The 15,500-nt window shown below is 43.5% G+C and overlaps 1 protein-coding gene across 1 annotated transcript in view; it reads right to left on the minus strand.

The window, feature by feature from the left end:
• Positions 1-14,922, minus strand: part of CPA6 (carboxypeptidase A6) — a 312,294-nt gene extending 297,372 nt beyond the window's left edge. Inside the window, exon 1 of the mRNA XM_066266272.1 lies at positions 14,807-14,922. Within this exon, the coding sequence (XP_066122369.1) occupies positions 14,807-14,922 (116 nt within the window). The remainder of the gene's footprint in view (positions 1-14,806) is intronic.
• Positions 14,923-15,500: the final 578 nt, after the last annotated feature.

Raw genomic sequence — 15,500 nt, forward strand, 5'->3', positions numbered from 1 at the left:
AACTAACCTACCAACAGGTGGGCCCAGGGTGAGCTATTCATCTGGTAATTAAATGCTAAGTTGCTTTAAAGAGAAAAAAGTAAAAAGAGGCCACGCTGGTGGCAAGTCCTTTGGCACATCCGTCATACATTTTCTTGAGAAACTGCATTAATGTCACAACTGGAGAGTGATTCTCCAACCTTGGGATCTTCCTATTGCTCTTCCCAGCTGGCCCTCACCTGCTCGTCCTCCACCATCCTCAGCTCCGTAAGTGAGGCTTTCTGAGATGGAACCTTTCTCACAGGGACTGACTGATCGCACATGCTTTCTGTCTGGCTATCTACAGACTTTTCTGAAGTTTGGCCACGGACATGGGCAGCACGCTGAGCTCCAATCATGAAAGTCTTAGTCTGAGGACACTTTCAACCACAGAGCACTCTATTTAATCAATACTCTCTGGTCAAATTGGTGCTGTTACCTTATTTTTAAAAAAAATTGCCTATACTTTCCGGGGCCATTCTGTCTCCGCGGCACCCAGAATGTACAGGGTAATCAATCTAAGTAGGGGAGCTGAGTACAGGAATTGCAAGCAAACTTACGTTCATACTGCACCAAGACGGCTAAAGAGTAAGAAAACCATGAGCCAAACAGAAGCACATGGACAACAGTTCTGAGAGATAAATTGGAAGATATTTGGCTTGTAAAAATTATTCAGGGAGTAGAAAAGATGTTAAACTCAACATGGATTAATGATGAAGGAACCATTTATAATCTCAGGTGAGTTCATATGTATGCCTTAGGGCAGCGGTTCTCAACCTGTGGGTAGCGACCCCGGTGGATTTCCGATGGCTTTAGGCGACCCCTGTGTTTTGGTCGTTCGACCCCCACCGGGGTCGCAACCCACAGGTTGAGAACCACTGCCTTAGGGGATAAACAACCATGACAGAAAGGCAAGGGTCACTTCTGTATAGTCGGTAACAGGTGATGGCCAATAAGCATGTGGACCAGCCAGCACCCATTCTGGCTCTCGACAGGCAACAGCAGCTTAGGCTCAGCCTCAGTTAGCTCCCCAATGCAGAATGCTCCTCAGAGCAATTTTAGGGCCCTGCATAAGTAACAGAACTGAGACCGAACTGGGGTGATCATGTGAGTGATACCCAAACCACACTGAACAGAGAAAAAATGACAGAAGGGTGGAGAATATCACACACAGCCACATACTGGTGGCAGCTGTAGGGGTCACCACATTCTTCCTGTAGCCATTAGGGGCAAATGGTTTCTATTTCTCACTACTTGTCATCGAGGAAATCCAGTGTGGCAAACTGCCAGCAAATGTCAGCAGTTTGATCCCCAATTTGTCAGTTTCATTCTTTGCCTGCCTTCCTCCCTTCTTTACTCCCTCTCTTCCATCCAGCTTTTACTGAATATGCCAAACACTACTGGGGGTCTGTGAGGATACAGGTAAGAATAAGCTACAGCACCTCTCTCTCAACTTGCTCATCACCGAAAAAGAGAGTGAGCTTGTGCACCAACAGCCGTAACACCCCACAGTATGTGTTGATTGTTATAGATGTCAGAGCACCATGGGGCCTCAGAGGAGGGAGCATCACAGCTGATTGGTGGCATCAGGGAACTCTTGCAGGAGGAGCAGTGCTTGAACCAGTTCATGACAACTGGACAGGCAGAGAAGGGGGAGGGCTTCCCCAGAAAAGTGCCACCTAGACAAAGGCACAGAACAAGAGAGGTGGAGGTGATCCTGAGACATTTCACCACTCAGCCCCAGCTTCACCTGCATGCTTGTCCTCCATACTGGTTCTCAAACTTCAGTTCCATCTTGGGAAAGACTCCTTAAAGCCCAGACCTGAGCTAGCCCCCAGGGTTCCTGAGGAGAGGGAGGATGTGGCCTGAGAATTTGCATTTCTAATAAGTTCCCAGATGACACTGATGCTGCTGTCCGAGAATCACTGTTCAGGGATCTGCCAACTGGGCTCCCACCAGCTGCTGGTTCCCAGGCCTGGCAGTTTCTACTCTCAGGTATTCGCATGCCTCCTGCTCTCACTTTATTTTTCTTATCTCTTCTCCTGACATTCTTTATCCCCTTTCTATGCTTTATCTTTACAACCCTTATTAGAACATAACATTATGGTTTATTAATATCCTGTCATCCCATTAGAATACAAATCCTAGGAAAGAATGATGCCTAAATCCCTGTCCACCTCTAGGCCTTAAAATAGCGCATGGTAGGCACTCAGTAGTGTTGACTAAATGAATGAGATATTGTCTTGGAAAGAAAAGGCAGGGTTAGGGACCCATATAGTTTGAAACAGAGGATGGAAGTCAATATAACTCAGGTCAGATGCTGTACTGTCGCCATCTTATCAGTAAAGATACATTTCTTTGCTCTTATTAGTAACAGGTTTTGGGTTGGGAGACACGGAGGGTTAGGCAGACTGGGGACTTGAAGTAATGGGAGCATTTTTAGAAGCACTGTTATAGAAAGCAAACTAGGTTTCTAGAAAAAAAAGAAGAGATCCTCATTTTAGGCAGAGGAAACAAGGCAGACTATATTTGTTTGTCTAGGAAATACCAAAGTGGTTTTCCTATCAGATATTTATTAAGATGATTTTCTACTCATCCCTTGCAATCATTTCCCTTCCACACAGAGATCTGAAAACTTAGGGAGTACTGGATGCCCCCAGACGTGTCCTTCTTTTCTGCTCTGCTGAAAATCTTTTCAGCAGCAATTTTTACTCCAAATAGTTCGCTACACAGGCTTGTCTCAAATGCCCCCTCATACCAATTTTGATGCCAAATACATTGCTAATCACATCATTATACATACATTCTATACATTTCATGGAAATAGGATTGATAACAGGACCCCAATCATATCTTATTACAAGTCTTATGTCCTCACTACAGTCACAAACATCACAAAAAGAAACTTAGGAAACATTGAGGCACTTCATGTATCAGTCTGATAGGAAGAGGTCAAACTGAAAGGTAGATGGGGGAAATGAAAATATGGCCAACGAGGTCACACCTACTAATGGTTACAGATTCTGTAAGCACAGAAGAGACCAGGATATTACTCTGATGATAAAACGTGTGGTCATGTAGATGTTTCATCTTTTAGCAATTGGTAATCTTAAGACAAAAATGCTACAAAAATACAAAGAAAATGAAGGTATAGATAGCAGGAAGAGGTTGTATTGACCTAATATACTTGTGTTGTCTTTTTTTTTTGCCTATTTTGATCATTTTGATTATAACATAAGCCCTCAGGAGGCAGAGACTCTGACTCTATTTTGAAGATTTCTAACCCAATTTTGGAAAAAGAAATGATGGCCAGGTAGTCATCTCTGGTACTCCTAGTACTTGGGTCAGGAAGATAGGAGGACAGGAAAGATAGAGAAGATGATACCTTCAGTTCTTAGGTAACTGACAGGAGGAGGGTGAGAACATTTGGCTGAGAACACATTTAGACATTTTCATAGGTCTTTTACTTAATTCCCCAGGAAGATAGAAGGTAACAGAAAGGTAATCAATTTTGTAACAGGATGTGTCTATATGAGAGCCTTTCCAACTAACATGAGGCATAATAATTTACTGAATATAATACCTTATATTATATTCCAATTTTAAAAGTACTTTATCAGTTCAGTCAATGCTAAAGAAATACAAATTAGTGGCAGCCTTTTCCTTATCCTCATTCTCTTCGGCTGCTGTTGCCGAATGAAAAATTTTTTTTTTTTCATTTCATTCTGAGCTGCAGAAATTGCTCTAACACGAATCTTCAGAGTTAAGGGTGTATTCTTTCTGCTTCCAATTCCAGCTTGTTTTCTCTATCAGTTTGTGTCCCAGCAGAAACAATTCTGTTCAGATGATGTAACTAAAGAGACTTTGGCCCTGGATGGTTGGCTCAGTGGTAGAGCATCAGCCCGGTGTGTGGAAGTCCTGGGTTTGATTCCCAGTCAAGGCACACAGGAGAAGTGACCATCTCATCTCCAGTCCTCCCCCTCCCACCCACCCTCTCTCTTCCTCTCCTGCAGCCATGACTCAAATGGTTCAAGCAAATTGACCCTGGGTGCTGAGGATGGCTTAATGGCCTTGCCTTAGATGCTGAAATAGCTCAGTTGCCAAACAACAGAGCAGTGGCTCAAGATCAGCAGAGCATCGCCTCGTAGGGGGCCTGTAGGGTGGATCCTGGTCAGGGCACATGTGGGAGCTTGTGTCTCTGCCTCCCTGCTTCCCACCTCTCACTTAAAAAAAAGAGACAAAGGAACAAAGGAGGGGAGAAAATGTTGTAAGAGGGCAGGGAGAGCTAGCCATTGGCAGCTTGTCCAGCAGGAGCATGATTGTGGAAGCTAGCGGCTAGCATTGGAGCTGACCCTAAAACTGGGAGGGGAGAGATGATGAAGAAAGACCCCTACCTTTATCTCCTCTTGTCCTTCATTCAGCTGCCAGGAAAGGGAGCCAGCCACAGGCCACAGAGGCAGAACTCACAGGCATAGTGAAGAGAAAAGCAGAGAATGGAGGTGGGGGGATAGATTTCTGACATCAGTCTTGCTTGACTTGCTTTTTGGCTTCCTACAGGCTTAAATATCTATCCACATGCTTTTGTGGAACTGTACTGGTTTGAATGAGGAGGGTCCATGGTGGCATGTTCCAGGTGACATGTAACATGAGGAGACATGGAATGATCCTCAATAATCACTGGGTTCCTGGTTCCATTACAAACTCATCTCTGCCATCAGCTGGACCCTCAGTGATGTCTGGTGGTCCCTCTGAAGGTCCAAGTCATTACCTTCAGGAACATTTTAAAACTAAATCACCTCTCTTTTTTTTAGTTCCCCTACTCACAATCTCTTCATGGGACCAGGATCTCTCCTCCTACTTTACAGAGAAAAAAGAGGCCAGATAGCTTTCTGTCTTGCCAGAGACCTAACTTCATCATTCAGCCCTCTCTCCTCTTTATCTACATGCCCTATTCCTGCCACTTCCCAATTATAGGAAAACGTGGCCATATTTTAAGAAGTGAAAGCTAAAATAACAAAACCCTTCTTCAACTCATTATTGACTCTCCGTCTGCACCACTGCCCTCCCCCATGAATGTTTCTTGACCTTATGGTCCACACTCCCTGATGATTTTCTTACAGCCCATTCTTCCACTTACCAAGTCCTGGTTTTTATTCACCACACCGACAAAAGCACCTTTGATAATAATGCAATTGATTTCTTAATGGCCAAACCAGTGGGTGCTACTTTGCAGTACTTGATGTGACTGACTCCTGCTTTCTTGGATCCCTTACTTTCCAGGGTTTCTGACCATTCCTGTGTGTCATAGTCTCTTCCTAGGCCTTCACGCTAGTTTTCTCTTTGTTCTATTCAGTTTGGGGCTCTCCATCCTTTTCATGTAATGAGTACTTCCTGGATGCTCCATCCTACACTCAAGGCTTCAAGAAGTTCTGTTTCCCCATCAGTTACTGGAATCTATTTTACAGTCCAGATCTCTTTCTTGAGCTTCAGACCCACCTGTCCAATGTATAGGCACCTCAAACTCTACATATAAAGAAATACTTAACTTCTCTTCAAAGAGCTCAGTCTAGTTATTCAATCCTAAGAATCACTTTGCACAATTCCCCCTTCCTTCTCCTCTTTGATTACCTAATTGTGGAAAGTCTACCTCCTAAATATTTCTTTAATTGGTTCCCCCCTTTCCCTTCTCTTGTCACTGCCATAAGCCAGACTCCGGTGTGTATTACCATAGTCACCATAACATGCCAATCTTCTTGCCTTAAATCTTCAGCTCTGAAATCTTCCCCATTCAATGATGGTGTTGGGCAGTTAAGATATATATGCTCACTTTGTTAAAGATGGTGCTGCCCACGTGGAAGCCCATCGCCCAGGTAATATTAATGTGTGTTGGGGGCGGGCTGTGGGCAGGCAGGATCCTTGTAGCCTGGGGCTTTGGGTTTAGGACTAAGCCTTTCCCACCCTTTTTGATGTGGGGTGGTGCAATCCCATCATGCCTCAGATAAGTGACTTTGTATTAGAGACTTCCCTATTTTGTATATTGGATTAAAGGTTTGGATTTCTGCACTATAAAGTGGGGCAGACAGGGAGCTTGCTCTCTCGGTTCCTGAGATTAGCATTAGAGAGGAGAGCAGAGAAAGGCCATGTGGAGAAGGCCAGGAGAAGCAGCCAAGATGGTGAAGTGCTGAGTGAAAAGCTAGTTTGTGCACAGTTTGTGCAGGAAGAAGGAAGGACATGGGAAATAGGCGAATAAGGCTGGTGAACTAGAAACCTTTGATTCTAGGAAACTCGGATAAGTCAGTAGCTTTGTGAGCACTGAATGAGTGGGTTTGGATCCCAGTGTGTGTTTTTACTTGCCTGCTGGGTGCAAGCTAGGATAAAGATGATGGCCCACCAGTTCTTGGCTCTGTTGTTTCATTACCGTCTGTCCAAATCCAATGCGAACCTGCATGGGCCAAGCGGCTGTGATGGTGGCCATGGATACTGGCTTTACAGATGGCAAATAGAACTTTCTTTAAATAAAAACTAATTATCTAAATTTTATGTCTAAAATTCATCATTAGCATCCTGTCATCTTTGGGAGAAGTCATAACTCCATAGAACATAAGCATGAAACCTTACCTCACCTCTCCTTACTCCCTTTAAGAAAAATTCCCTTAATTTAGCCATACTTAATTGCTTCAGTTCTTTAGACTTCACAAAGCTCTGTTACCTGTAATTTTTTGCACATAAATTATATATATTGCCTGTGTTTGGGAAGAATCTAGATTCTACTTTTCCTCCTTTCTTTTTCTGTTGTTCAACAGAGATCATGGCTATGTCCTTGGCGTATGAATCATTTCAAAGAAAAATGTAAGCTACCTGTGCTATTTAAAAATCCATGCAGATTCCTCTTTGTCTTTTAAGACTCATCTCATATCCAAGAAGCCTTCTTTGGCCTTCTCTCCACCCTTCCGATTCAGTGGCCTCGCCTGCACTCAGTAGCTCCAGGAGTTCTCTCTGAGGGCACAGTCATCCCGGAATCGGAACTGTTTATTTACTTTCCCGAATTACTCAATACGACTGCACATGGACTTCTCTTTTATCTCTGTAATCCCAAACTTGCAGAGGGCCAGATACCCTGCAAATATTTATAGATACGAAATTAAATCCTCCCTCGTTAAACACTTCTCGGCCTTCCAGTCACTTTATTTCGACTCAACAACTCTAGGGACTAGGAAAGAGGAAGATGATTTCTGGGTTGACCAAAGACACTTTTGTCAACTGTGCACTCGGCTGACCTGGGTTTTAGTCCTAACTCTACCACCAGCTCTGCACATCCCTTTACTTTTTTGGAGTTCTTCTTCTTCATGGGCTAAATAAAGGGATTGGCCATGGCTTTCCTTTTTGTCTCCTCCAGTTCTGACATGCTGGGACTTAGAGAGATCATTTGCAGAATAAAAGTGCACACTTTAGCTTGAAGTGCGAAAATCTGGAAGCCTGTTTGGATGGATTGTTAGGAGAACAGCTGGAGGCTTAGGAGAAAGGGTTGGCAACCATTAAATATCAGAGTGACCATTGAGAGAGGGAGAGTGCTAGTGATTTCTCAGCATGCCCACCCAGATCTGGCCCCCTGGTAAAGACCATTGTTTCATAGCCCCCCTTGCAGCTAAGATCATATAACTGATTCCAGCCAGAGGAAGTGATGCGTGAACCTCTGGATTATGCCCTTAAAGGAAAGTGACCATTCCTTCCTTCTGGAGCCACATTTAGGAGCTGAGTATTGAGCATGGCAGAGCTATAGATAGGGCAGAGGGAACCTGGCTCTCTGGAGCTACCCACTGTCCCCGCTCTGTATTTCTATATGAGAGAGAAATAAACGTGTTGTTTAAGCCATTGAGTTTTGAGCTTTTGTTATAGCAAAAAAGGCAAACAAAGAGAAACAAAACAAAGTAACCCTGCAGGATCCCTAATAACATAGTAATTTAGTGTCTACTTTCAAAGTACAGGGAGAAAAAGAACAAAGATGGCAATTTTATTGAAGAGAACCAGTTATTAGAAGTTTGCTTCAACCTTTAATAAAATAATTTCAAAGGAAATTTACTGTACTTCTAGGATGAGAGCCTAAAGCTTTATATTCTGTATTTCACTTTCTAAGGCCCAGAGGAGGATTGGTAAGGCATTTATTTGGAAAAGCAAGTTCTAATCCTATAAACCAGTTACCTACTACTGATCGATCATAAAGAAGACTTAAAACAAGTCTCCAAAAGGGTTTTCTTTTCTGTTCAGTATTCCCATTTACAAAGATAGAAAAACATGTAATGTACAATATGACTTGTGAAGTTATGAAACATTAACAGCCTTCATTGCTTTTCAAGGGTGGAAATCATTATGTTAATGGTATTGCCCAGAAAGGATCCTGGCGCCATAAAATAAAGGCTCCATTATCAGTTTGGGCTCCATGAAGAATGTGGCCCAGAAGTATTTGAAACCCTCTCCTTCCGCTAGCTCGGCGGCAGAGGGGATGCTGATCCCCCAGGAACGCAGTCTGCTGGTGACTTCAGGTCACAGGAGGAGAGAGCTGCTGCACTGCACGGCTAATGGCAAAGCAGGAGGCCCCAGCTCAGAACACACCACAGGGAGGAAAGCCTCTGTATAGTCAGCCGATAAACAATCAGTAATTAGGGGCTGCACTTTAAGCTAGTGCACAAAGAAAACTAAAAATATTCTACCATTAATAATGGCTAAACTCAAAGGAACTTCCAGAAGGCATTGAAGAATGATTCCATTAACTATACACCAACCTGTGGGGGAAAGGTTCAATAGCAACCTGAGGGCCCCCCATGCATCCTTCGCGGTCCCTAGTGCTCCAGATCTGCATTTCACATTTCACCCTGTTTTCATTACTGAGATGGCTCCTCCTTGCTGTAGAGATCCTTATTATGACTGGAGCTTGCCTGCTTTGCTAGTTAAATATGAGCAACATTGAGCGAGTTCCCTGACCTGACTACCCAGGACTTTCAGGGCTGAGGAAGAGGGAAACAGAGGCAGGAGAGCCAGAGAGTCTGATTCCAGAGGCTTTTATAAACCAGCCAGAGGATTCTGGATTTAATGGAGTTGGCAACAGGGAACCAAACAGATCTTTGAGCTAGGACAAACACAACCAAGTCTTATTGTAGTAAGGATCATCAATATGAGAAAGGATTAGAAAAAGGTAGAGCAGTTAGTTAAAATGACCTTAATCTCAGCTGATATAAAGAAGTCCTGAATATGGTTGCTGGCTATCACAAGGGAGAGAATAGAATAGGTCACTTTTTATAAGAATGAAGGAACCAGAGATAAATTTGCTCTTTAGGAATGAAGTAAGGGGGTAGTTGAACTCTTGAAATAAAGCTCATCAAAGCAACAAAGACAGTAAAGAATAAAATGCCTGAACCCACAATTTACCATCCAAATCAGGACCCTCCTTAGACTGGCAAGGGACATCCCAATGATTATACCAGGACAGCAGGTACAAACTGGGACAATCTTGGACAAGTGACAACTTTTGGCCAGAGACCTAAAAAAGAGCTTTGACTGTCAACATAGTAAATAACTCCCAGATTCATGCCACGAGCCCTAGGTTTCTAGAAGTTTAGAGCATTAAAAGGAAGTCACCATCAGAGGACACAAGAACAAAAAGCATTGTGGACAGATAGAGGGTCAGCCAGAGAGGTGAGGTGGAAACACAATGATGTCCCTGAAGTTTAATCTGATCTACTGTCACTGTATTTCTCACAGTCATCTTCTCTTCAATGTTACTTCCCAATTTGGAACCTTTATGCCTACAGAATTTTGAGAACCAAACAGTTAAAAAAATCTTATTTCCTTCAAGTCTAATTTTTGAATATTTATATCCCATTTCTATGGATGACAAGGTAACTTGACAAATAACTGTGGTGTGTGTGAGGTTGTGGCAGGTGAAGGACAGGGGTGGGCTTGTGGCTACTGCAGGGAGACTGACTAATCAGAAAGTACCAGCTGGCAAGTGGCTGTAACCAGCCCGCACACACCTCTGGGCATGGGAAAAACGTTGAGTCATTGGAGCTGCTCCCCTGAGAAGGGAAGAAATGGCTTTGAGACATGAAAGGGGTCTTTATGAATGCAGGGCTGGGTGAGGAAGGAGAAGACAGAAAGCCTCATAGCAGACCTACTACCAGTGGGTTCAAGAAGCAGCCTTGGAGGCAGGAGTCAGTTTTCTCCCCACCCAAGGCTGAGATACAGGAGGGCTGGGTGACTACAGTAGGTGAAGCCCTGGAAGGGATTTCTACCCCTCCTTCTTGGTTCATGGAGCTCTCCTTTTAATCCCACGGAGTCTGTCATCCATACAGCACTTACATGTTGTATACCAATGCTAGGTATGGGGCTATTTTCTGTGAGCTCTCAGAGGACATTGGCTCTGTTGATCAAAATCCTGGCAAGAGTAGGCATTTGAATAACACTTGTTGAATAAAGACAACCACACCACTTTCTATGCTACATTGTGTGTGTGTGCGTGTGTGTGTGTGTGTGTATGTGTGTGAGTGTGTGAATCTAAAGCTTTTTCATTTTCCCATCCCTTGTGGTCTCTGCCTGATTTTCTAATAATGATTTACCCTCAATGACTCATCATTACCCTAGAAAAAGTGACCAAGATTAGGCTTCCAGTTTTATCTATATAATCTACTCTTTTCCTTTATTACCTGAAAGATCAGTTTCTCAAACAAGATTCAACATTCAGTTTTTCTTAAAAGCAATTCTTTTTTATACCTAAATGGATGGCAAAGTTAGAAGTACTAGTTTGTGGAGTCAGGTGAGCTGGGTTAGTTAGTGCTAAACTTGGGTTACTCTGTCCACATCTCATTTAGTTTATCTGTAAAATGGGGACACCAAAACCTGCAAAAAGTTGTTGAGAAAATTAATATTTTTATAAATGTATAACTATTAATAATTATTTTATCACCTTCTTAAGAACCATGCACTACTCATGCTAGTACATTTAATCCTCACAAGAACTTGGTAAAGAAGGTTCTAATACTATCTCCATTGTCCCGGAGGCTTAGAAAGGTTACGGAACTTGCCCAAGGTAACAGAACTACCAAGTGTGGAAAAGAAAAGCAGAAATCAAAACCTACGCAGTTTGAAGTTCAGGAATTATAAACGTTGTCACATTGACTTGCATGGAAAAAATACTTGAATGAGTAGTTCTCAAAAGCAGCCTGTAATTCCACCTTGTTGGCAGAATTTACTACTTTGTTGTCTTAGATCTCTCCTTTACTATCACTAAAAATATATATAAAATTTATCCTAATTTCATATGATATCCTTATGTTTTTGCCCTCAATATGACAGTGTAATCAATAACTGGGTCTACCTCTAGAAGTGTGAGGAGAAGGAGAGAACAGCGATGTCCGCCTGTGTCCACTCGCTGATTGACATTAGTTTATCTGGGAAATGAGTTACTTACATTTGTAGTCCTTGACAGTAAATAATCAATAAATATTATCTGAAGTCAAGTTATTTTCCACATTTAGCTAAATTCTTTTCCTCTGTATTTTATACTTAATCTTAGCCAAAAGGCTAAGAAGTGATTTTTCTATATATTTTAAATCTCTCATATAAAGGTGTAATTTCATATAGCTATCCAAAAAGGCATTAATTTTCATCAGATTTTCCATGTAGTTCCTCTGCAAATATTTTTTTCCTAAGACACTTAAATTTGCTACTTACTAAGCATCTATTATACAATCGGCATTATACAATTGTTACTAGTTTATGTAGAAAACTTTGGGCAGCTGTGTTAGGCTTGCTCAAGGAGTTACCAGTTGCAAGCCCTTTGCCTGATTGGTATGTGAGTGTGTTACTGTGCCACGTGTGTATGGCCTATATAAGGCTGTGGGTGCTTGTGCTTGAGAGAAGTTGGGGATTGCAGATTGCCTGCCAACCAGCCAGCCAGCCACTGTGAGGGGCCATTTTGCTGTTTGTTTGCAGGAGAAGTGGCTTTCCCTGCCTGTGTGCTTGTCCATACTTGTGAGATTCTATTAAACAGAATGGCCTGACCCTTTCCGGCTCCGTAGTTTCTCTACTGTCTGCCCGAATCCAATGCAGACCTGCCTAGCCGTGGCCACTGGCATTATAAAAGTGGACTGAGCTGAGAGCTGCCTGAAGAGGGCATGATGGTCTGCCCCCAGTGGTCTATTTTTTATTCATGTACAGAGTCCTGCAAATGATAATCCCATATTATTAGATTCAATCAAGACCTAGAAAAATATTTTTATACAAATGCAAGAAATAGGGCTTCTCCATAATTATTAGCAAAAACCCTGAACAAATTACGTAAGGGATAACAATGAAGTGGTTTCGAGTTATAACTTTGGACTGGCAACAAAAACAATGCAACCAAAATAATGTTAAATATTATTCCGCCTATGCCATCCCATCAAGTTCTTGTTCACTGAAGAGCTAGACTTGCAGAAACAAGTTACTGAGGCCCTGGCTGGTTGGCTCAGTGGTAGAGCATTGGCCTGGCGTGCAGGAGTCCCAGGTTCGATTCCAGCCAGGGCACACAGGAGAAGCGCCCATCTGCTTCTCCACCCCTCCCCCTCTCCTTCCTCTCTGTCTTTCTCTTCCCTTCCCACAGCCAAGGCTCCATTGGAGCAAAGTTTGCCCAGGTGCTGAGTATGGCTCTGTGGCCTCTGCCACAGGCACTAGAATGGCTCTGATTGTGGCAGAGCGATGCCCCAGATGGGCAGAGCATCGCCCCCTGGTGGGCATGCCGGGTGGATCCTGGTCAGGCGCATGCGGGAGTCTGTCTGACTGCGTCCTTGTTTCCAGCTTCAAAAAAAAAAAAAAAAAAGAAGTTACTGAGTAAACAAAACAGAATACTCCCAAACTTATGCAGTATTTGTCTTTGGTGATGAGAGAACAGGTAAGTAATGCAAGTAAGTAAAGGCCCCCACTTCGGGTGGTGAGTGTGCTCTGAAACATTTCTGGTTTGAAGAAAGCTCTAGGCTTCTACTGTGATGGAGAGGTAAGCTTGCCTTCTTCACTCCCTCATTGCTACGTCGTTTTCTTCCAACTTTCAGTCATCTGGTAATTAATATATTTGGGACTAACTTATTATGTAGCAGCCAAAGAGAAAATAGCAATTATTACTTTCACTGCAGAATAAAAAAGCTAGTGCAATGTCCTCCAGAATTACAGTTGCAGAAAATTCTAGAAGAAAGGGCACCAGCATTGGCCTCATTTCCCTGCTAAGTGGTGCTTAGGAAAGTATGCACACCTGCTTAGCTGAAGCAGGCCTTGTAACTTGTCATTGAGAAGTGCCACACGCTGAAATAATTACGGTAAGAACCACAGCTGAGTGGAGGAGTGAGGTCCCGTGTCACATGGTGCATCTAAACCTGTGATGTATGTTTATCACATGGCCTGAGTCAGCTAGGACAGTCAGAGTAAATTCCTCCACAACCTTAGCCTGTACCATCAGTCATTAAACATGGGCCTCTTCAACCAGATCTCCAAGGGCAGTGACAAATGACAGGATGTAAAGCCTGGACCATGTGTGTCTAGGAGACCGAAAAGCAGCCCTCAGATGTTAATGCCTTTCTGTTTCTTGTGGGAACACTGGGGTGGAAAAATTTGGGATTGCATTACCATCTTTAGTCCCCATCTTAACCAGCACCCCTACCCCCCAGCCTGCACCCCCTAAAACCGAGAACATGTTTTGAAATTTCCTCTGTGAGTACTGTGTTTAGGGGAACTCTAAAAGCAGAGCCCCAGTGCTTTAGGGGAAGAAGCTAAACACAATTGTCTGTTCCAGAGTCACACTTACAAATTCTTCTTTCCACGATTCCTAGAAAGAACAACTTTGCTTTAAGACACTGGGCACTCCATGGTCATAATCCAGGTCTATATGCAAGCTTTCCTCAGCTGGTACGTAATTACTGTGTGATAGTAGACTATTTTAAAAAGATGTTTTCCTCCTCTGCAGAAAGGAATTGAACCAGAGGAGTTAAGGTTTTCCCAGCTCTAAAATGCAGGAATGCTATAATTTCTAGATTCAAAGAATGACCCCCTACAAATTGGAGTGAAGCGCATGCTGTACACATATATTCCACGGCAAGCCTTGGGGACAAGGGGGCGCGCAGAGCCACACACTGTTCTGTGCACCCGTGCCTCCTCGTGAAAGGCAAACACAAAGCTCGCTCACCTACAGGAGAAAGCGAATTGTTTCCCCACTTCTCCGTTTCGCTCTTCAGAAAAACACCCATAATTTTACAGTTGGCTACTTTTATTCTGCTTATTTTAAGTTGACTCATTTGCATCACTCAGATTTGAAAATCTAATAACCATGCTGTGGGTTAAAAAACACTAAATATATATATATATCACTCAGTTATTAAATTAATCACTTGTGAATTCCAATCCCTTGCTCCTACATACAATGCTAAAGGAGAAGTTCAGTTTTTCAGGTCATAATTCACGTGGGACTGCAGCATCCTTCCCGTCCAGCATCCCCCAAAGCAAATACTGCACATACTGCCCATAGCCACTGCAAAGACAGAATCCCATTCAACACCGGTCCACAGGGGAGGTTGGCACGCTACTAAAAGTATGGACAGCTAGACTAGCACCCACATTCTCTCAGTGAGCTCAACCAGCGAGCCACAAGCTCATGTACATTTTCTTCTAGGTGACTCAGAAAGTGAACAGATTCACACAGATACCCCCATACCTAAACCAGCCCACTCGTCCAACTAAAAGCCATGCAGGACATAAAAGTGGCTGCACTCACCCAGCATAGCGGTTGCTGTAAAGGTGGCAGTGCCCTGGTTGCAGGATCTTCAAAAGAAGCAAGCAGAGAGGCAGAGAAGCAGCTGGCCGGCTCCTGGGCTTCCCGAGGAACTCCATAGCGTCACAGTGAGAGGAGCTGAAAGTTCTCTCCAGCAGTCACCCGAGGCTGGAGGGGGCTCCCAGCACCCCCTCCACACGCCAGGGTCTCTGAGAGGGGGTGGGGAAGAAGGGCTGGGACTGAGCAAAATGTGACACTTCTTTCCAGCCACAGGACTAAAAAAAAAAAAAGTTTAAGCAGCGGAGGAAGGGAGGGAAGTTGCTCTTAAGACTTGGTCTTGGGGCGAGAAGCAGCAGCTCACACAGCCCAGCCCAGCGGCTGAGCCCGATCCCTCACCAGGCTCTCCTGGAAGGGGCTGGGCCTGCCCGGTGCTGACTCACAGCAGGGGGTTGCTGGGTGCTGCTTCCTTTGGGTCACTCTTCTCTTATTTTTGTTTGTTATTTGCTTTCCAACTTTAGGCTCCCAGCTTTTTTGGGCCAACCTTTCTTCTTCTATTACCTTTAATAGCAGAGACCTTAACTTAGTTGCAAATAATTTGTTTGAAGATGAGCTAAATGTGCAAGTGTAGAACATTCCAGGCTTAAAGTTTTGATTTACCACAACAAATTTCTACAGGAATCCCACCTCCTGAGATACA

The sequence above is a fragment of the Saccopteryx bilineata genome, chromosome 3 (genome assembly GCF_036850765.1).
Source record: "Saccopteryx bilineata isolate mSacBil1 chromosome 3, mSacBil1_pri_phased_curated, whole genome shotgun sequence".
In the NCBI taxonomy this organism is placed as follows: Eukaryota; Metazoa; Chordata; class Mammalia; order Chiroptera; family Emballonuridae; genus Saccopteryx; species Saccopteryx bilineata.